This window comes from Athene noctua, chromosome 8 (assembly GCF_965140245.1).
Source record: "Athene noctua chromosome 8, bAthNoc1.hap1.1, whole genome shotgun sequence".
In the NCBI taxonomy this organism is placed as follows: Eukaryota; Metazoa; Chordata; class Aves; order Strigiformes; family Strigidae; genus Athene; species Athene noctua.
In genome coordinates, this window is record NC_134044.1 from 9859412 (window position 1) to 9882512 (window position 23101).

Consider the following 23101-nt stretch of genomic DNA (forward strand, 5'->3'; position numbering starts at 1 on the left):
GCAAACTGTATTTGGTTCAAATTTTAAAATATACCTATTTTGCAAAATTTTATGGTTCTCTGTTTGTTTTGCATCCTCTGTTGCTACATGTAAATGATTGATACAAGGGGAATGAGTCGCAGTTTAAAAAGCTTCCTAAATGCAACCACCCACCTCTTTTCCTAAGCTGGCCTGCTTGTGGCCCATTGTCCCCTGCTCAGTCTAGCTGCGAGCTTTGGCTCCTCTGGGCTCAGCAGCAACATCCTGCTTTTTTATAAACATTAAAAAAAGAATATTGATCTACTCACAACTATTTGTTACATCCTTTGCAAACAGAAACTTGTGAGTTGTCATGTCATTAGTGATGGAGGATGCTTGAGCACCTGAAATTTCCTCCACCTGCAATATCTACTTCTAACAGACTAAACAGTTATTTGGAAGCCAAACTTGATTTCAAATTAATATATGCAATTATAGCATGACATCCCATAAGCTGCAGAATATTTTGTGTTCATTGAGGAACCTATCAAGGGGTTGTTGTCAAGGATGTGTATTTCAAACCGTGTAGGGCCGTGTCCTCCCCTCAGCATCACATCCTGCCTGGAAGTGGTGTGCTTATGGGCCACCAAGTGCCCACAGCTGACTGGGGTGAGCCCTGATTGTTTCATCATCTCTGGGCTGCCAGGACCAGGTAAGGCTTTCAGCTGAGCTTTGTGCTGAGCCTGTGCTTGCAGGATGCTCACAGGACTGCAGCTGGTCCCACAGGGCTAGGCTTGAAGAGGCAAGTCCTCTGACAAGGTAGGACACATCACCCTTTTTGTATTTCATGAACCTGAAGCGCTAGGTCCTCACTGCAAACCCACGTGTGTCTTTGCTGTCTTTGAAAGTGCTCCCCACCTCTTCATCCCCACAGTTCAGGTGCCTCTGCATCTCCGGTGTGATGGCAGAAAATGAGCTCTTGTGGACGGTTTGCTGGTTATGTTCTGTAGCCAGTAACACAAAGGCGTCAGCTGAATCCTCTTGAGTAGGCATGCTTGGTTTTTAGAGTAAAACACTGCCTTTGATGTGAATGGTGCAAGAGAGAATTTCCAGACACAGAGCATCAGCCTTGGAGCCTGGGCTGTTGACTTCTCAGTACTGTCTTGGTCCATCTCAGCTACAGCTCTCCATCCCGTGGCCTTCTTCAACTGGAGGGCTGGTGCTAAGGCAATCTTTTTCTAAATTTCCCTCATTATGCCATCAAGAGGGATGGAGCAGGCACCTCACCTTTAGCTTAGTCCATTCTGCCCTGCCTTGAGGCTGCCTCCTCCTGATGTGCTCGCTCTGCAAACTGTTTTCTGGGCGCAGGGTGCCTGATCCAGGCTTCTTCCAGTCAAGGGTCTTCTCTGTGTGCTGGTCCCCTGGCACAGAACCAGCTACTCTGGCAGCAGCCAAATGTTATTGCACCCCTTGGCAGGGATTAGAAACCAAACCAGCAAGTACTGAATTAGCCTGGTTTATTTTTCCAACAGTAACGTTGTCATGAGCCCAGTCTCCTAATCCATCCAAGCTTCTATGTGAGGCTGCAAGTAAGCTTGCACTTGCTTTTCTGGATTCAGATGATTTAATTTAGGGGACAGAAGAAAATGGTTTCACTTTTAATACTTCCAATGCGTGTTGCAAGTAGAAGTTAGGAAATGTGGATACATCTCTGAACAGGGTGGAAGTGTGGCTCAGCAGCAGGTGGGACCTTGCGCATTTGCTAAAAAGTGTAAAGTGTGACCCTCGTTTGCTGCCGCCAAGCTCCCACTCCTGTGGGAGTGCATGGCTTCCCCCGCTGCCTGTGTGTGACTGTGCCCGCTGCCCTGCCCGCTGCCCTCCCTGCTGCCTGCCCTCACACCAGGCTCAGTTTCAAGGTCGCCAGGTGGTCAGAGGTGTCGTGTGTGCTCGAGGCCATGACCCCCATGGCAGCCTCCTGGCAGCACTGGTTGCTTTTGCTTGGCTTGTTCCATACTCACCTGCCAAACCGAGAATGATTTAAATTGCAAGCCAGCCCACTACCAGCCTGGAGATGGAAACAGTCCCAAGCGTTACCATTACATAAATACTCTCACACAATGGCAACAGTGGCCTGAAAGTGCAGAGACCTGGGGCTGGGAGCTGCAGCCAGGCTGGCTCAGAATCTCTGCTGTTTGGAAGAGCACCTTTGCAGCACTGAAGCACAGTACTCGTGTCCAGCTGAATGGACGCAGCAGTGACTGAGCCAGCACATTAAAACAGGCTTTGACCTCTCCATCACCAGCTCTCCAGCCTTTTGTACTCGTGTTCAGATCCAGTACCCACAGCCAGCAGGAGCAGGCCAAAATTAATAAGTGGGGCCTGGTAGTGAAAAATCCAACTTCCAATTCTTCCTTAAAAAAACCTCTCAAAGTTCAAAAGATGTTCAAAAATTGCTCAAAAGTCACCACCATCAACAGACAATGTTTCCTTTGCCAGAGACCATAGCTACAGAGAAAAGCAAAATTGTAATGCTCATGGTAGCTCTCTCTAGCACAAAGCTGTGTGTTAGATACCTTAATTATTGACTACAGCTATGAGCAAGCTGTATCAGATAATTGTTTTTTTGGAAAGACAACGCCATGCAATAAATACACTAGACTTTTATGAAGTGTCCCACTCATCAGGATTCCCAGCTAATCCTGAGCACAGCACTACAGCAAAGCTTGAATTTCAAAGCTACAGCAGCCTCTGCAAGGCTGCTGGCACCGTGTCTAGCTGTGAGAGGGGTCGGTGGCTCTGAAGAGGCTTTTTAACCTTTCTCTTCTCTTCCTCTACTTTTAGCAAGTAATGCTACTTCCTTGGGACAGAGCTCATGTCCCATTTGTGGAGCACTTAGCTACTGACACACAGGCAAAAAGTATGAAAAAGGAGAAGTGATCCCTAAAAGCCTTGCCACACATACCACTGCAGCTCAAGCCCTTAGTCCCAGTGTAATCTGGTCTTTACACTCAAAGAACAGTAAATTCACAGGAGAATTGGGACACCCAAAGAGTCAGAAAATCTTGTGTAGAGAAATATATTTAGTGCACACAAATATGCCTGTACTCTGCTGAAATGCAAATCTGTCTTATTGTCGTCCTAATCCCCATGCATGACACACTAATAAACAGGGGGGTTTAATACTTACCATCTGCGTTACAGATTGCTTCCCACACTGTGAGCTTGCTTGGTTACAGTTGTGTAGGCATCATGGAGAGATATATCCTGCAAACGACAAGCTGGCTAATCCCTTGGGAGACTTTAAAATGTGAGCTGCAGTTTTCTCACTCTCCGTGGGCACTGGAGTCAGTCGTGCAACGTATGGCAATAGCTATAGTCTCATTTCACGTCTGTCATGCAGAGATAATTAAAATCTACACTTCCATCTGAGGGGAACTGTAGGGTTTCCAGATGGGTCACTGTAGTGCATTATTCATACTGCATTAACACTTGCACCAAAAAGCCTTGCCTGTTGCCTTCCCACCTGTTAAGATGCCTAACGGGACTACCATTGAAAAGCCATCGTGGGTCTGGTGATACGGGTCTGTGCAGACATGCAGCTCAAACGTATGAGCGTACCTCATGCTCCCCATTGCACATCTCTCTTCTCAATGAAACAGTCATTGTAACACCCTTCTCCAGCATCACCCAGATGTCCACTCTTGGCTAGTCCCCTCCTGGGATCAGGGGCTATCTGGCTCTCGCAACAGAAATGAGCCAGAGCATATTTGCCTAATGCAAAATACTGGCTATTGTTGGCCTACAACATTAGCAATGGTTATAATACTGCAAATGAGGGACAGCCAGATTCATTAGCAAGCCAGTCAAGAGCCTGCTTCAGAGTACTGAGCTGGCCACCCACCCCGCGATGTTACACCAGGAAGGATGTATTGGTCACCGCCGTGCTGGATGGAGCAGCCGCTCAGCTTCCCAGACAGCTGAGGCACAACGCACCAGGCTGTAGCGTAACTGCTGCCAGAAAGCCTCCGAGAAGGAAAAGCCTGACCCATAAGAGAGTCTCATATATTGTCGGGGGCAAAACAGCAAGAAAAGTAAAACTGTCCAAAAGCTGCGTGGTCCCTGCTGTGCAGCTGGGGTCCAGAAAGCCACTGGTGGGGCTGTGTGAGTGCAGCAGGACCACGCTAACTTCTGCAGACAAATATGCCAGCCTCAGTCGGACAAAGGCTTTGATATTTTTCAGCTCCTCTGGCAAAAGACCATTGGCATATGCTCTTAAATGCATTTCCCCAATTTGGTTTGGAGCTTCAAAAAACCACTAGACTTACATCAACCATGAAAAAATTTAATTCCACCCCCTCCCCTTTCTGAATTTAGAATGATAAAGGATCAACAGTTATGTCTGGAGTAGGGAAGCAGATATTACACACATCTTGCTTACAAAATAGCTCTGGTTTTCATGAAACAAGTTTATTTTCCTCCCCCAGCCATTGATGAGCACATGACAACCGTACAGAATAAAAGCTCAACTCCTTAGTTCTGCTCACATTCACTCAACATTTGCTCTAATCAATTATCTTATTTCATGCAATAAGAAAAGAATGAGATTCCTGTTATGCAGCCATAATCAGTTACAGTATGAAGCTGTGTCTGTGGAACATTTCTGATTTTGAAAACTAATCATGTGCTCTGCCATTACATTTCTCTTGTAAAACACTGGGCTTTTTCCCAACTTGTTTCTTCCCCCTTGCTTTAAAAATATTGAGGGCACGGTCTAGTTCGAGATGCCACATTCTTACCCTGCAGAGGCTAGCCAAATTGCACTGTAAGGAACATATTTACCCAGGGAGCCAGGCTCTGTTTTTCTAGTTTATTGGAACATAAAAGCATAAGCGGATGTCCCCTGCAGAGGAAGACAAAAGAGCAGAGGGTGCTGCATGTGACAGTGGATGGCTGTAGGAGGATAAAAGTCCTGTCTTCACACGAAGGGCTGAATGTTGATCTCTAGGGCAGAGCATGGCATGGTGAGCTCAAACTTGGTGATAACATCAGGGTGTAGGACTCCAAGTTTCCCAATGCTCTGACCTTTGGCAAAGATCTCAGCACAGCGACCAGGAAAGAAAGCGGAGCCTGTAAAGAAAACGAGAGAAAAATCAATATTTCTCCGGGCCAAAGAAGTCAATAGGCATTTAACATGGAGAACAAAGCTCTCAGTATTAAACTGTTCTCTGTGCTGAGATGCTAAGAAGGGGCTCTCACTTTCTTGCATTAACAGTTGTCACGATTGATAGAGAATGAGGAAACACTTTGAGTTAAAAATAAAATGTGAAGCCCAAAGCGTGGGCATTTTTCACATTCCAGTTGTTTTGACTAAGTTACTCCCATAATGGAAATTAGCACAGATAAGTCGAGTCAGAGGGCTACTGAAATGAAGAACTTTTGCAGTCTTTAGGCTATTTAACACCTGAATGTTTCCCACCTTACTCTGTTTAAGGAAATAAAGCCTGCTGTCATCTAAGGGGTAAGTAGGCATGTCACGCTTGATTGCGTGTCACATAATTAGAAACAACCTACATTCCTCATCTGGAGAAGAGCTTTTAAGCAGTTTCATATACACTAAAACTGTGGAACAATGAACAGCTCAAAGGAAGTTGAAGATCATCTTCCTCTTACCTCAGACCAGGCCCCAAGTTTTAAATGTTATTTGGGACTTAAAAAAAAAAAAAAAAAAAAGTAGTTGAATTAGCCATGAAGAACTTGGGAGGAGCTGTGCAGACTTTTTCATGGAAAGCTTTTCCTACCTGGGAATTTATCTGTGTGTGGTGGCTATACCAGCAGTATGTTCAAGCTTGTCTACAGCAGCTACACTTGCATTTTTTTGTTTCTGTCCTGTGGTGAGTGACATTTTGACCTGACAGCCCTTCAAAAGACAAAACCGAACCCAACCAGCAAGTTGCTCCTTCTGAAGCCACCTCTTCCATAACAAGTGTGTGGCAGCAAGGCACAGCACACAGGACCTCCAGTGGGTAGTGCTGCAAATGGTGCTGTGAACTCAAAGGACAAGGAAAAAGATGAAACAAGGCCACTGAATCCTACAGATCCTCCTGTAGAAAGCTGCCTCTGCCATGTTTTTAATGCTACTGCCCTTGCAGAGAGGGAAGAGCTCTTTACTAGATTTCCACTCAGAAGTCAGCAGGGACAGCATCGGGGAGCAGTCAGCTTCCCTGCCCTCACCCCTGCTCTGCATCCTTCTCTCAACAGGCTAAAATCCAACAAAGCATCTTCTACCAGAAGAGCTGGTTATCGGATATGTGTGAGGTTGCATCAGTGCGGATGAGAATTGTCCCTGCTCTACTTGCTTCTGTGCCAGTACGAAGACAAGAGCTGAGGACCTGCTTCCAGTCCTGCTCCCTGCCTGCTACCAACACGGCACTCAGCCCGTCAGCACCCTCTGCATCCCGCAAAACGATCACGAGAATTTCCTGATGGCAACTTACTCTCTGGTTGCTCCAAATGCTATTTAAGGTTCAGGATCAGCCCATGACATTTTACTACATTTACAAGGTGCTATTTAAAAAAGGCAATAAAAGGCCAAATTAAACTCAAACTTCAGGAACATTTTCATGATACTGATCACTAGTGGTCAAGCCAAGAGATACTGTCTTTGCTAGCTCCCCAATGGAAATAGTTCATTTAAGTAGTGTCTTGTATGAGATTTGTAGTCATAACTTGCAGCTACAGGAATAAGAACAGCAATTAGATCTTTTTCTTGTCCAACATGCTGAAAGTACAAATTAACTTAAATGTGTACTTCAATTTCGGCTGCCTTGTGAAATCTGACAGCAGTAGTAAATGATCACAGTAACATTACCTAAAGGCTGTTTTAAAAAATATTCAGAACCAGTATATTTTGAATCATCCAGTTCCAGTCTTAGCTACAAGCGCAAACCAACTACTTACACTGGATGTACAAAAGTGAAATTATCTAGCCCCTGGATGTCACTGGCACGTGACTCTAGCCAAACAGACACTTGCCACTGCCAAGCTGCACTATTCAAAACAAGTGTTAAAATAAAACTTGATGAAACAAATTTAGAAAAGAAACAAATACCACACATACAGTTCACTCTGCAGATTGTGGTGAAAACATAACTCCAAAATAAAGTACCCTTGTAGTTAGTGGTAAAGGCTCTCCTTTTTGTGAATAAAGCTGGTATTGTACTAAGGATGTGAGCAGCACACAGTGATGTTCTTTTAGAAACTTAACTGTTAGCTTAAACTGGCACAAGAACCAAGCAGAAGTTAATAATGTTGGCATGGTACCCTACTATAAAATTATAGGGAAAAAGAGCTTTGATAATACAGTTAGTTAAAAAGCTGTGAGTCTGACTTGTCTGTTCTTCTGAGCTGCCTTGTGTGTAACCTTGGGAAAGTTACTTTATCTTCTTGCACATCTAGACCCAATTATATCATGAGATGAGACTTTTAAAATTTGTTGTAGACATCTGGATGCGGTCTAAAATAATACTGGACTCAGTCAATCTATTAAAGGCAGTTTCCAAGATCTGTGCTGCTTCCCATTGTGTGAAACAATTTAATGTTTTCAGGCACAAGAAATGCTCTGCTATCTGGGTATCACCAGTTGTTGGTCTCCCACTCAGAAGTTAGGCAGAAGGTAGATGGGCAGTGGGGGAACTTGAAGCCTTACCTGACCTTCACATCCACCACTACTAACCTTCCCTAGAAGGTTAACTTCAGTAGAAGTTTCCTTGCATTTAACTAAATATCATTTGTGATAAATTTTGAAAACTGATGACAATTCATTACATTATATTGGAAACTATGAAATGGCTTAATGATTATGGCATAAAGAGTCATGTTACCTAGAATCTTAACACCAATAAAATTCATCCATCCTTACCCTGAGCTTACAGCACAGCTCCACAACACAAGTGAACTGAATCAGTGAATCACCACCACCAAAAGGGGGATGGTGGCTCTGCACCTGGAGAGGGGAGGAGCTGTTGACTTGGCTGAAGCCCTTACCATGAAACTATACATTCAGCGTGGCTCTGAATACGCTGCTCTAGGGTTAGGCATTCAGCTGTATTTCTTGCCTCATATCCAGCAGCTGATGCTAGACCATGATGTTATTTTATTTTATGCTTCCTTGCAGTGAAGAGGTAAATATATAATTAATATCAAGTGGAAACATTTAATTCCCCAAAGTGCAGGAAGTAAAACCTTCAAATCACCTCTCCACTTCTAGTTAAGCTAACCCTGAAATGTTGGTTCCTTCATGGTGCAGTCACTAGCATGCCCGGTGCGCTGCAGACATGGCACTTGCAGAGTATCATTCTGTGACTGGAAGAGATCAGACAATTAAGCACAATCTCTGCCAGGGCACCAGCATTTGGAGCAAATGTAAATTTCTGATCAAAAAATTCAGACATTGAAAGAGAAGCACATAAAAAAAAGAAAAACTCAGAGGAAACATGAAAAATCTGAGCAGAAAGAGGAAAAAAGAAACAAGCATTTTGCAGCTGGGGGGAGTGCTTTGACTGGGGGACCAGCCATGACTAGGAAAGGAGACCTGAGGTAGAGGAACCTCACTCTGTTGAGGACAAGTCATTGATGGCAGGAGGACCTGAGCAACTCACAAAGCAGGACAGCAAACCAGAAGATTTGTCAAAATAACCAGGAAAGAAAGGTAAGGATTTTTTTTCCCTGATTTGCATATTTCTTGTATTATCAAGTAAATGGTGGTTTAGATTTCTAGAAAACCTTATGTTATGGACTGGACTATCATGTTAACTCTTGAAGTAAAGTATAAAACTTCAGAGTGAGAATCAATGCTATATGAAAGGTGTGTGCTTGTGCTACTTGCAAATATGGGGAATCAGCAAAAAATGCAAACACTATTATCTTGTTTGAAGAAATCACACCATAAGCTGAAGCCCAGTGCTCTGAAGCGTCAATAAAGTCTCGATGCTAAAAAAAGTCCAAAGGGTGCCTTCCCGGAAGAGTTAGCAGCTGTGACCTGCAGCTTTTGAGCAGGAGTTCAAAGTTGACAATAGTTTGTCCTATCTGTGTACGTAGTGTTACCGAGAACAGTATGGCTGTGAAGAGCACAGTCTACCTGAAGAAAGTTTCACTAGTCCAGCAGTCACAAAAGCACACCTGGAGGCACCATTATCAGTAGGTGTGTTGGGAAGGGACTGCATTTGCTGCTGGTGCAATTATATTGCAAGGCTGCTCTTGTAGGTCCGGTTGGTTGTACCATCAACTACAGATTGGGTGCCAAAATTGATTTTAAGGAAAGCAGATTTATCAATCTTTATATATTAGTCCTTTCTGCTCTGCACACAAATAATACTTCATAAACTTCACCTTGAAATCTAGTTAGAGATTGCATTGTCCTTGCTGACAGAGATCTATGCAATGTCAGAGGAAGCCAGAAGGTCTAGCACTGGAAATCCACTTCTTAATATGTCAGCATTCTAACTGGTAGTTACAAGAAGGGGGTGGTGGTGAAATACAATATGGATTCCTACAGAAGAGATGCCAAAGCCAGCCATGTCTTGTACTGACATACTACACGCAAGCGAAAGACAAAACCTACTTCTCATGGCTGCAAGTAAGAATTTAATTTCCAATGTTCAGTGATGTAGAAATAATACCTTTAATTAAAGCTTCTGTAGCATGTCCTCAAAATCTGTAATTGCCTCTCCATATTCAGGCAACAGGGCTACTTTGATTGCTTTGGGGTAATTCTTTGGCCAGTAATCCAGTAGAGCATGTAGTCTTTAGCACATTTTCTGGCTAATTGACCCTCAAAGAGCCCAGAGTTCCCTGCACTCTTTGTTGTCAAACACCTTGCACAGTTTCTTTTCTCCACCTTACTCTCCCTCCTTCTCAAAAAGAAATAGATTAAAGTAGTATTATAGGCCTACAGTTGCACTAAGCCTTCAAACCCACTCGTTTGTTCATATAATTTAAAGGAATATCGGAAGCTGAAGCTTAAGAAGGTAATAGAGCAGAGCTCCTCTGGCCTCCGAAGTCTTTCATCTTAATTCTTCATCCCCTTAGTCACTCCAGCTGCCCTTTCACTACCTCATCCTGACTCACCTGGTGAAGTATTTTACCTGTGCTACACTGGATGGAATTTAGTTTTGTGAGGCTAGATATTGTTTTTCTTTTTAGGATCAGGTTCTTCACATTTTCAACTAATTCCTTCTTTTGGCAGATGCGCTTAAATGCAAAGTCACAGGGTGCTATCAGGCCAGTCAGTATTTTAAAAGGCAACAACCTTTTCTTGCTCATCTATGCAGTGCAGTCAGGCTTCCAGAACCTTACAGAAAGCAACAGCAACCTCAAAATCATCCCTTGTCATGGGATGATTTACCTTCAGCTGATTTTTAAAATTACAGACATCTCAAATCTTGCATGATTTTTGGAACATACTGAGAGACCAATTGCTGTTAAGTTGTGCACTGTCAGCAGTTCTTCCCCTATATACTCTCATGCCCAGAAAAAACATACTTTGGGATCAGTGGGGTATTTATTAATTTTAGTTTCCTGGTTTGTAACTCCTGACTAAAGCTGTGCCAGAACAACCTCCACTCACTTGATCACACCTAACTGTAATGAGATGTCAGGAAATTCAAATCAGTGTAATAAAATTTAAGGTAAGTGCCCAAGTGCCTTAGAGTTATGTTTCCCCCCCCCCCCCCCCCCCCCCCCCAAGAAAATAATTAACACTTGAAAAGATGACAGAAAAAATATCTGTATGATATGAATAAGTATGTCCTCCATCTGAAGGACATTTTCCATTCTGATTTCTTCCTATGTTTTTTCAAAAGCCTCCACATACAGCGCATAGCAGAAGAGGGTAAAGGGACAATCAATTATTTACCTGGACTGGTACACTGGATACCCAAAAATAGAGTTGAATGTTGGAGTCCTTGTGCAGACAGTGAGACTAGGGAATATGGAGAATCATCCACAAACTTGCAGTGGCCAGTCAATTAATCATCTTCTCATGTTACAATGGCTGCATTTTTATTGATGAGTTTCTCAGGGAGGGTGTGAGAAAAACTAATTCTTCTATCTGAAAAGAACCCTCTTATACAACTCTACAACTGAATATAGTCTATTGTGTATTCACATTATTTAAGACTATTTAGAGACCAATGATATTGTTTTACAAATACAAACTTAAAATACACTGTAAGCAGTGTGGAAATAATCATAATACTGCTTGGGTTCAGTCAACTGTTGTTAGTCATGTTAACCATGAGCTGGGGTAGCTAGCAATCTCTCCTTCATTTGCCTTGAGAACAGAGACCAACACAGACTTTTAGGCTAGATTTATTTTTCATTCTTCTTGTAGAGTGCCCCAGGAACTGTAACAGAGTTGCTGGATATCAGGAAGAGGTTCAAGAATGTTAGAGGTTTACAGCTTCTCCTTATTCGCCTGTGTTAGGATCACAGCAGTCTCAGACACTTAAGGTTATTTGGGTAAATCCACTGTGTTCCTGACTTTCTTAATGGAAGGTAGGTAATATTTGTGTGGATGCTGAGGCTAAGGAAAGCAGACATTTTGTGTCACTGATCTGGGTAACAGTATTTCACATATTCAGTGCTGGAGTACCAAGGTGGCTGCTTAAATGTGTACAGAAAAACTCAAGGAGGAAACCTAGAAAGAAATCTATCAAAGTCTGTGGATTTTTCTAGAAATCGGTATTTGTGTATAAAGCTCAATAAATTTGCATTTGTGTGGCAGTTATGAGAAACAGCAATTCTACACTGGAGTTTAGCTGTACTGCAGAGTTACCATTACATAGCTAATCTTTGCTTTTAGGCCAGTTTTATCTGATTTATCCAGATTTATCTGAAATGTTATACTTTGTCCTATCCAAAAAGTCATAAACCTAAGCTGATATTGTGTCACAGCTAATTATAAAGCTAGAGAATTCCTAACCCCAAATAAAGTGCCTTTATGGTTTTTAAAAGATGTCTTGCTGTTTCACTTGAGTTAGAGAACACAAAGGTTTGAATATTAAAAAACTTCATTTCTTTCTGTTACATAACTGGTTTTATCTCTCTTTAAATATCTAAAGGAATAATTCATCCTTGCAAACATCAGAATCTGTTAGAAACTAGAAAACAATAAACCATATTCTTATGGTACGGGGTATAACATACTCTGTGTTTGTGCAGAAAGGTAGCAGGTTTTAGTTTTTAGGTTCTGCTTTTACACAAGCATTAGAGAATAACAAGAATCAGCACGAAGTCAGTCTGCAAGTCCACTTTAGTTTGCATTTTGTCCTAGACCAAGCCGTCCTCCCCTCCCAATGAATTCACATTACTTGCTGAGATAAATAACAGCCACCTGATGTTACGCTTCCACAGCTACCACATTTCATGCCTTTCAGAAAATGACTTGACAAACTAGCATGGAATAATACATAATTAAACAATGAATCTCAGCAGTCACTGGAACTGTTAATCACTTTGTTTTAGCAACTAAGATTTCTGTTGAAAACCAACACCTTGTGGCTGAAGCACATGGCTTGCACCACCAGAAACAGGAATGCCTGAACCAGCTGAGTGTGAGCCAGCCCAGGACAGAAGTAATTCTGGGTCTACAACAAATATGGCTATTCTGCTTCTGGATCCCAACAAGGAGGGTCTGTACCCAGCACATGTTGAGTCTGCACTAGCTCAGCATTTCTTTACTTATCTGCTGTTTTCTAATACACGCACCACAAGCAAAGGTGAAGTCAATTCCTCCACAGTGGGCAACAGAAATACTAATCTTAGGATCCCACATTCATGCTGATCAAAAAGTTTCAGCCAAAACCTTGCAAATTCCCCTTTAAAATTCTACTGCATAAATGTTAGAAAAGGTATGTAAGATTAAATTTGAAGCACTGCCCCCTGCCTCCACATCAGAGTTCAAAAATCAAACCAGATCAGAGAACTGATTAACTATGAGCTATGAATTCAGCATGATCACAGTTGCTGGTGTTAATATTGCAGGGAGAATGAAAGCGTACAGACACTTAGCTGGTCTCTAGCCATAGCAGGCCATGCAGGAGGTGAAAATGGAACTGAAAGATGAAGCTGTGGCACTGGTCAAGTGTAGCACTTCACCATAGAAGCCGGTGCAATCAGACCTGCACCCTGACTCTCCCTGCTTAGATCACTGCCCCGGTTCTCTTGAGAAAGGAGATGTGCAATTTGATGCTATTTCTGCTACTGGCTCAGATGAATAATTTCTTTTCTAGAGAAGGCTTTGCAATATTGAAAATGTAGCTTATGATTAAGAAATAATTTTCTATTTCAAAATGTAAGGAGGCAGACAGAAAAAATGGAAATTACTTAATTCTATATTATGTAATGTAAGCTGTGCCAGACGTTTAAAATTCTTGGTGCAAGGAAGATTTTTATCTGTTAGACTTGTTCTAATGTATGGTTAAAAAAATATAGTTGCCTTTGGGGGGGGAAAGAATTAAACTCTGAAGAGGCCTCCCTAGTAAAGGAACAGCAGAAGAGCAAAGACTTAATACCAGGGAGAAGAAATAAACACTTTGTGCTCAGGAACACAAATGCCAGTAATTTAGATGGCTCTGGGAGATGACGAAAATTGGTAGAAAATGAAAAGCCTAAATGTCAGGAGAAATGCTACTACTTCTTTGAGCAATCTTAACCTGTCAAAATACTAAAATGCAATGGGAAGAAAAATATTGTAATCTTTATTAGTTGATACTTGCAAAAAGAGGAAGATACCTTGTATTTCTTTACAAGTTGACCCTCCCTGAATATTTCTGCAGTTATCGTAGATTTTTTCCTCCCACTGTTATACTACAGAAAACATACTTCTAAATGAGTCAATTCAAAGGAAATTATTTTCTGAAATAATCTTCTGAATTTGAGAAACAAGTATTTTCTCCTCTTATTGAAATTTTTTATTTCATATGTGGGGGAAAAAGTGTGTCATACATAATTTTGTTATGCAAGTTTAAAAGACAAAGAAGTCTAAGGCCATCAAACCTTTTATTATCCCATGTTGTGCTAAAATAATGTACTTTTAACTAATACACCTTTTGGGGGGATAAGGGTTGTGAAAACATATTATACTTGAAGGGTATCAAGAAAGAACATACAAAAACTTTAAGAGGAGCTGAAATGACCATAAGAATGCAAAGAGCCCTCCTCAAACTCACTTCTCATAGCCTCTTTTTTTGTAATAAATATCAATTGTGTAACACAAAGCTAATGAAATGAGGCTTATTTCCAGAACCCAGCTGGGTTTTGTCACAAACTCTTTGTGTTGCTTGGCCTAACTGCATCATTTGCAACAGCAAGACACCTCTGAGATGTCTAGTGGTACAGTATGCTGTCAAACTTCGATAAACCATGTTTATCGGGACAAACTCCAAACACTGTAGACTCCCGCTTTGGGTAACTAAATAATAGAAACAACTCCCCTGGTTCATATCCTTGCCAGGTACCTCCTTGGGTGTTAATCTAGTTACAACCAAATTTGAGGCATGAGCACTAGTGTGGGTAGATCCTTGATAAGACAGAAATAAACTTGGCCTAAGTTTGTAGGGGTTTAGTTCCCATAAAGATTGAAGTCCTGTATTTACAGGAAGGAAATAAAGAGCAGAGAAAACAGACAATTAAAGGGACGTTAAGTGAGCAGCCATACCTATTTTATTAGATAATTTAATTTCAAGTTGTTAGAACTGTAGCTGTTCACCTAACTACGCTCCCTTGATGCTGCAGGAAAAAATGCTCAAAAGAAAAGCATGAGAATTAATTAGAAATTCATTAGATCTCAAAGTAGTGGCCACAAGAACTAGTGACAAACATCCAGTTTTGCAAGTTGCCTTATAATTAAACCATTGTAATGATCTGTGCTGGTGCTCCTGAATCCCCCCTGCAGAATTAGGGTAATACATTTGAAAGTAATAAAATCAGTCAGTTTTAAAAAACTGTCCTTACCTTGTTGTTAATTCATTAAGACGACTATGGGGGGGATGGGGAAAAAAAATTAAACAGAAAAATAGGAGTTGGAAGATTGGGAGATCTGGAAGAGCAATTTATTTGATAAACAAGTAGTACTAGTTTCACGACAAAAACTGGGAACAGTTTTTGCTAAAACCCTATCAATATTTAATGCTGAAGTGAAAGTAGTCAAAAACTGGAAAAGTTACTTGCAGACAAAAATGAGAGGAAAAATTTTCATTGCAGATAATGTGATTAATAACAGCGGCTGAAAATTCATCAAGGAAACCAAATAAATTAGGAAAGATTAACAAGTGTCAGCAATAAAGATAGCATTAGAAAGATTTTTAAGAATAGTGGAAACAACTGGAAGGTAGAGTACTTTCATCTGCTAACAAGACTGGTTAAACTTCTTATGTGAGACAGAAATGTGTAAGTTTTTAATAAATAATTCTTTTCATTTGGGAGAAAAAAAGGTATTCTTGAATATAATAAAGTGTCTTCCAGTCCACTGAAAAAATGAATATGTTTGGTTACATCTACCAGGACTAGGATGTTTCCAAGATGCTAGGAGTCTTACACCAGAATTATGGTGCAATTCTAAAGGCAAATGTCCTGCCTGCTGCTGCTAACTTACAGTAATAATGTTGGGAATTCTGTAGTACTAGAAAAATGTCAATATGGTGCCAGTGTTCCAAGGTAGATGATCTAGATTGATCCTATGTGAGAAAAAAATTATTTGGGAATTGGCAAATATGAAATTCAGAGAACCTGAATACAGTCAATTACCAGCTGATATGTTTTTACTGAAAACAGATGTTGTCAAACAAATCTGATTACCTACCAAACTTGTAATTTGAAAGACTATAAATACAATTACAAGGATGCAATACCTATAAAGTATCTACTTTTGAATGCCAATTAAATGGGTTAAGAACTGACTGATATCTTCTAGTATGTCACAAATGATATTTGGAGACTTCATTATAAAACTGGCACATTTCCTTTTAGTTATCTATGAGTAAACACACAGTTATTGACATTCATGAACAATGAATGCTGCCAAGGCAGGCAACTGAAAGGCCAGGATTGCCATTAAGAACAATCAAGCTACAGTCCCTTAAAATAAAACAGTTTATTAATAATGACAAGTTCAACATGGCTACTAAACATCTGTGTATACCAGTCTCCCAATTTAAACTCAGAATCAACTAGGTTGGAAAGGACCTTGAAGATCATCCAGTCCAACCATTAACCTAACACTGACAGTTCCCAGCTACACCAGATCCCTCAGCGCTATGTCAACCTGACTCTTAAACCTCTCCAGGGATGGGGACTCCACCACCTCCCTGGGCAGCCCATTCCAACGCCCAACAACCCATTCTGGAAAGAAAGGCTTCCTAATATCCAGTCTAAGCCTTGAGGCCATTACCTCTTGTCCTATCACTTCTTACTAGGTTAAAGAGGCTCATCCCCAGCTCTCTGCACCCTCCTTTCAGGTAGCTGTAGAGGGTGATGAGGTCTCCCCTCAGCCTCCTCTTCTCCAGACTAAACACCACCAGTTCCCTCAGCCGCTCCCCGTACGACCTGTGCTCCAGACCCTGCACCAGCTCCGTTGCCCTTCTCTGGACACGCTCGAGTCATTCAATGTCCTTTTTGTAGTGAGGGGCCCAAAACGGAACACAGGAATCGAGGGGCGGCCTCACCAGTGCCGAGTACAGGGGCAAGATCCCTTCCCTGTCCCTGCTGGCCACGCTATTGCTGACACAAGCCAGGATGCCATTGGCCTTCTTGGCCACCAGGGCACACTGCTGGCTCCTGTTCAGCCGGCTGTCAATCACCCCCCCCAGGTCCCTCTCATCACCAGATACAGATGCTGGGGTTCAATTCTATACATGTAACTCAGAATTTGTCCCAGACTTCCCTCCTCTTGCCTTGTGAATTGAGGTTCACAGTCTAAATCCTATTTTAAAGTTGTTTGTTGTATAATTATTATTATAAAAGCAAATGTTTATTGATGTTCTTAGTTATGGAGATAACTATTACACCTCTAATTTCACAGCTAAATCTTACTAAATGAGAAGCTATTACTGTGATTTACTGTGGAATTAAAATGTTCTACACTTTGCCACACCTTTCATTTAATTAAATAAGGGCAGTAAAAAGAAGGGAGAGCAATTTCTTTTTTTTTTTTTTTAAGATAACTGCCAATTACTGAAGGAAGCAAGACTTAGTATGCACATACTAAGTACACATTTCTGTTTGCATTTACTAAGTACACATTTCTGTTGCACGCAAATGGGCTGACTTCCCAGCTTTACTAAGCTGTTGATTACCCTAAAAGAATGAATGGCATGAACATTTACTTTAAAAAAAAAATAAAAATCCAAGAGTTAGCTGAAATTAGTAAGAATCAATAACATACAGAAAAGGTAGCTCATGTCACAAGTTCGTGTTATTCAGGGATTGTTTGTTTCCACACGAATTAATGCTATTTCATCAAATACCAGTTTTGCCATGGAAGGTGCTGGGGCAGACAGTGAAGCAGTATCAATGCACAGATTTAGCATTAACATTTTCTGTGAACCTGTCAGATTTCTTCATTTTCATAAAATATGGATATTATTTTCCCTTTTCAGTGAAAATGAACAGTGTGTGCCCACTTAACTTCTATTTGCAAACTACAGAGAGGTACTGCAAAACCAGGGTTTCCTTCCTTTATTTAAGGACACTCACTCTAAACGTTACAATGCACGTAAGGATAATTACACCTTACACTTCACACCACTCCGCTGAAGACTGTGATATAGAACCCACTGCCAGTATTTACTACGCCCTTTTGCCCTTTTTTATTCTTTTTAGCCTAAGTAAGCCTTTACTATGGACTCAAATCCCATGATTAACATTACCTCCTGTGATCACGGTCCTAATTTCTGGGAGAGTCATCTCAGAGGATCATCCAGAAGCACAAGATGACCAAAATGTTTCAGAAAACATAGCCATTCCTTCAGAGATTAAAACTTGAAATTAGGAGTACCTTCCAATATAAGTATCAGAATGCCTCTAGTTTTCAATGCAAGAGAACTGAAACTGATGAAAATGAGCTCAAAATTAAACTATTTTTTTTAAATCACCTGACAATACATGACCAAATTTGTTTGATCTTTCTACTCATATTTTTATTGTTTAAAAGGTTTGATTTTGTTTACCTCCTAATCATACACATTCATACTGATCCTTACATTTTATTAATACTATGGAACTGGATAAAATTTCAAGAGTTTTATGCAAAAATTTTTATTATGGACCAAATACAGATTTGAGGATTGATGCAATAATTGTGCTCTTCTCAATCTGTGTTTAATTAATGGATGCCCGTGCTATAAAACAAAGAAAAAACCAAAATGCTTTTCTAGATCAATAATTGTAGGATTCACTAACATATCAAAAAAGTCCAATCTCTGCATTTTAAAACAATGGGTAGCATTTCAGAGTTAGTCTTTAAAACTTTGTAATTCTGTATATTTAGTGGTAATAAGAGAAAAAATAGTTCCATTAGTAACTTTAGCAAACAGAAAAGCATTGAGTGCAAAATGCATGCTCAAATCCTTGAATTCAGTCACTCAAAACCCTCTCTTCCTTAAGGCTGCTCTAAACAGCTCTTCTCCATTTATTACCTAGCTCAGATTACACCAAAGTGTAGTGCAAAGGCCAGGGGAACATCACAATTTCACCCGTATTTTCTAGCATCTGTACTTTTTTCACAGGTGTTGCTATAAAGGCAAAAAGGCTCTGACCTTAAGGTCAAATCACAGGGCACTTAGGTGTTGGTAGAACAGAAGGAGCTTCAATAACCATGATTTGCACATATGGACCAAACAGGACTATAGTACAGGCATTTCAGTTTTCAAAGTGAATTTGAAAAAGAGGCAAATATGTGCCCAGTACATCTCTACCTGTTCTTTGTTGCTCATTTAAAACAACATTTTTTCCTCTGTATTGTTTTCCAGTAATCACTGAAACTATTTTAATCAGTTATACAAGGAATAAAAACAACTGGACTAAAATCCTACCTTCACACTGTGATGCTTACTAGTCTCAAGGTTTGCTTAAGATCACATAGAGAAAAAGTATCTAGGACCTTTCTAAATTGGAATCATAGGACAAACCCATTTCTCACTGTAAAAATTTTAATTTGGCACAGGCAATAAAAAAGCATGATCTATAAGGATGCATCTAAAAATCCATGCCATGAGTAATGTCCTGATTTAAAACCTCTGGACTGTTCTTCTGAATTATTTGTCTCTTAGGACGTTACAGGATATATATTTTTTTTTCTAACTCAGCAATTGACCTTACTTCATCTGCTGAGATTTTCTCTCACACGTGCTTAATTGACAGATTGCAAAGCAAGTTAAAAAACTTCCCTAAACCAAACATTCCCCCAAACTACTTTGGCCTCTAACCATCTCTGCAGTGTGAAGGTCTTTTAAATAAGTTGGTGCAGTAATACTGCACTCACTATGGCACTAGAGTATCAGCCATCTGCATTGTTATCAAGGGTAAATTCCAAAGTCAGGAGAACGGAGAGAAACCTACGTGCCATCCCAGGAGAGTTTCTGAATCATTGGTGAAACAGAAAATAGTAGGTCCTTTTTTTTCCCCATAGCCAAAAGCCACAAACTGCTTGTAATATATTGCATATGACAAGGCATAATCCATCCTTTACACTAAATATGTTGTGGAGTAATGTCATGGGAATGCAGGGATTTTGAAAGGACATTACAAATCCCACAGCATCAGGAATACTAAACGACACTAGTATCTAGAAATAACTTCTTCACTGGGTTAGGATTAGTTTTTGGTGTCTTTTTTCCAGTTTATTGAAGCCAGCCATACATCACTGAAGTGCTACAGTACAGAATATAAACCACTTGCAAATATTTTCAGTATTAAAGAAAACTCTTGATATGTCTATTTAAAAATGAGCTACAGAAGAGTTCTGAAAAGGAATCTAACAGTTTGGTTTGACTTCAATGACAGCTGAGTACACAACTCCCAGGCTCTTCTAACCCTTCTACTGCAGCCCTCTTCCACACAATAAGCTTTGCTATTACCTGTTCTGTGCTTGGTAGAATTAGAACAAGAAGTACAATAATTGAAACATTCCTCTGGTCAACCTGGGAATCCTATTAACATTCTAATAAACCCTTTGAGAGGCTGCCTAAATAATACTGAGCAAAATAGTACTTTGTCAAAAAACAAGAGAGGAAGAAAAAAAGTGTCAATATATGTGACACGAATGTGCATTAAAGCGCTAGAAGACCCCTTAGTTGAATTGTAATGTTTGGAATCTTGGCAGTGCACTGCAAAACAGGGAAGCATCTAATGATTTTTCAATAAAGTTCTATGAATAGGGAAGCTCACTCAGGTCATCAGGGACTCTCTGTCAGTGCCACTTGTTCCACTAAGCGCAGAATGGAGGCACTTCTTCAAGCTGGGTCCACCTGAGTCAGCGTCTCATTGAACACCAATGTATGATATAGAAGTAGAATCATAGCTGCTATCCCTGAAGTCTTGTTTTTCTACACTGTATTTACTACACTGTTATTTTAGGTAGCAGAATAGGTTAGTTGCTGATGCTTGCTCTCCTGCATCAACCTACGCTCTCTCAGTGAAGTAATGGGGTCAACCTGCTTGCTTTCTCTCTTACATGCATATGCACATACACAGAGGAGATTTTGCACTTAAGGATGTTATTTTTAATTCATGTGCAGCTCACCATGTATGGAGAAGGAAGAGGGCTGTTAAACAACTACTTGTCTAAGCAGCAAGCTCAAAGACAGCACGTCTTTGAATAAAAGATATATGTATAAGGCATATATCTTCATAAGAATATATAAATAAAAAGTGCATATGAATAAAACTATAAACTAAAAGATCAGATGTAAGAAGTTGTCTTTTCCAGGCACTGTTAGCCATAAAGAATACAGTGGGTATTTGGCATATTCATCAATTCAGTGAATTCCTACCTACCCTTGCAATCAGCAGATCAATTAATTATAAATGGTCTGTGAAGCTCATGGCATATGTGTTCCTATAAGTCTCCTTAAAAAGCTGTCAACTTTTAATTTATATAAAACTACTCAGAATAGCTCACAGAAAGAAGCAATCCCATTTTACAATCAGTGAATGCAGTTAATGCCTTTTCATTATCATTCCATCATGCTGCAGTATGATAGCATATATAATAATATTGATCCTTAGTGCCTACTACTGAGAACAATGAAAAATTCACCTCAGACTGTAGGGGAATATTTCAGCACAAGAACCACCTCTGCTGTACACAGCAGCTCTGTCTTCCTTACCTTCAGTTGCTTTGATCGTGTAGCCATTCTCTTCACTTGGTGGTACTTCAAGAAGCTGCATGACCCTGTCCAGCAAACCATGGATAATCTCAAACCCTGGGCTTTTGTTGTAATAAACTGCACAGAAATGCCTGTAGTTTCTTGCACCTACATCTGAAGAAGGAGGAAAAAATTATGTTATCCGGGAAACTTTATCACACTTCCAACCTTGCCTTTTGCATCAGTTTTCTTCTGCTGTACTGTGAGACACTTGTGGCTGAAAAGGGAAATGAGTATGTAAAATGGCTTCTTTGTCACACCTGTCATATAATCTGAGGAAATAATGGGATTTCTTTAACCCACTGGACTCTCACAGTCAGAAATGTAAAGAAAGATTTAAAGTATCCTATGCCTTGGGCAGAAAACAGGGTTGTTACATACAAGCATCTTCTACACAGTGACAGGTACCAAGCACATAGTTAAGTGTTAAAGAAATTAAAAACAGACTAGCCAAAATGCAAATACTCAGTGCCAATCAAGAAACTTGTGATGCTGGTGGAAAAGCTAAATATTTATAGAACTCAGCTGCTGAATAACTACCAGTACAAAACAACTAGCCCACAACTTGAAATGAATAATAACATCAGCATAGTGATCTATGCAAAGATCTAAATTCACACGGGTTTCCAATCACAACTGATGATTTTCATGATCATCTTGGATGTTCCTGCAACCAAGTGATTATGAAAAACCTGCTACATTGCACAAACTCAAGACTGTGACATGAGTGTCTCCCACTTTGGACAGTTCTTTAAGTCAAACCCCTGTCTTCTCCCTGCTGTAAGTTTTCTTACATTATTGATTTTATCAAAATACATTTTACTTTTTTAAACTTTCAGAATTAGTATGTAGTAGTATGTTGTTATAATACCATTGTAATACACACTCTCTAGGACTACTGTGGCCTACTTTGAAGCTTTACTCATTGTGGGTTTCAATGTTCACACTTGGAGAGGAACAATCTAGGAGTTGGGTAACAAGTTTATTGTCACAGCTGCCAGTTAGCAGCAGTGAAATTCAAAATACTGATTAATGTAGTGAACTTCTTTATTGCCTTCAGGTCTTTCCCTTCTCAAGGTTAAAATGCAAACATGTATTCAGCAAGGTTGGTGTATACAAAGGCAAAGTTTGCTTAAACCAGGGAAGGATCCTTTTTGTGACTGTCCTCTTCTGGATGTTCACATGCTTTGAAAGCATCTTAAGTACACTGCATTTCAGTTTGGACCAGACCTGCACTTCTGAAGGAAATCTCCTGCTCATTCCCACTTAGCATGCTTCCGTTCACACTGTAAAGCAACCCTGTGGCATATAAACCAGAGTCCTTTCAGGTGCAGTCCAGACATGACAGGGGTTTCAGAAGGACACCTGAACAGCTTCAGCCACTCAAGGGCATTCAGCACACCTAATCAGACTAGAGCTCCTTAAACGGGCAGCTTATACGCATATAGCATGGACAGTGAGCCATCAGCTGATCTCCTTCTGTACTGCACTGCTTCGTAATAGACATATAATGCAACAAGTCACAGCCAGATTTTCATGCACAGATTTCTTCCCTTTCTAGAAAGTCCTCTGGCTTCTGTAGTCTCCTAGTTGCTCATGTCTAGATGGATGTTCTCATCTTTCTCTTCAACTTAACGGTGATTAGATATATGGAGGAAATGTATTTACTGAGAACAATCGCATTCCCTTTAAAAAAAAACCCTAACAAAAATCCTTCTGAT

General features: G+C 40.4%; 1 protein-coding gene across 1 annotated transcript in view; it reads right to left on the bottom strand.

Moving 5' to 3' along the window:
• Positions 1-4805: 4805 nt before the first annotated feature.
• Positions 4806-23101, bottom strand: part of FARSB (phenylalanyl-tRNA synthetase subunit beta) — a 40793-nt gene continuing 22497 nt past the window's right edge. The window contains exons 16-17 of the mRNA XM_074912036.1: positions 21342-21494; positions 4806-5085 (exon numbers count right to left, since the gene is read on the bottom strand). Of these exons, the coding sequence (XP_074768137.1) occupies positions 4934-5085; positions 21342-21494 (305 nt within the window). The 3' untranslated portion in view covers positions 4806-4933. The remainder of the gene's footprint in view (positions 5086-21341; positions 21495-23101) is intronic.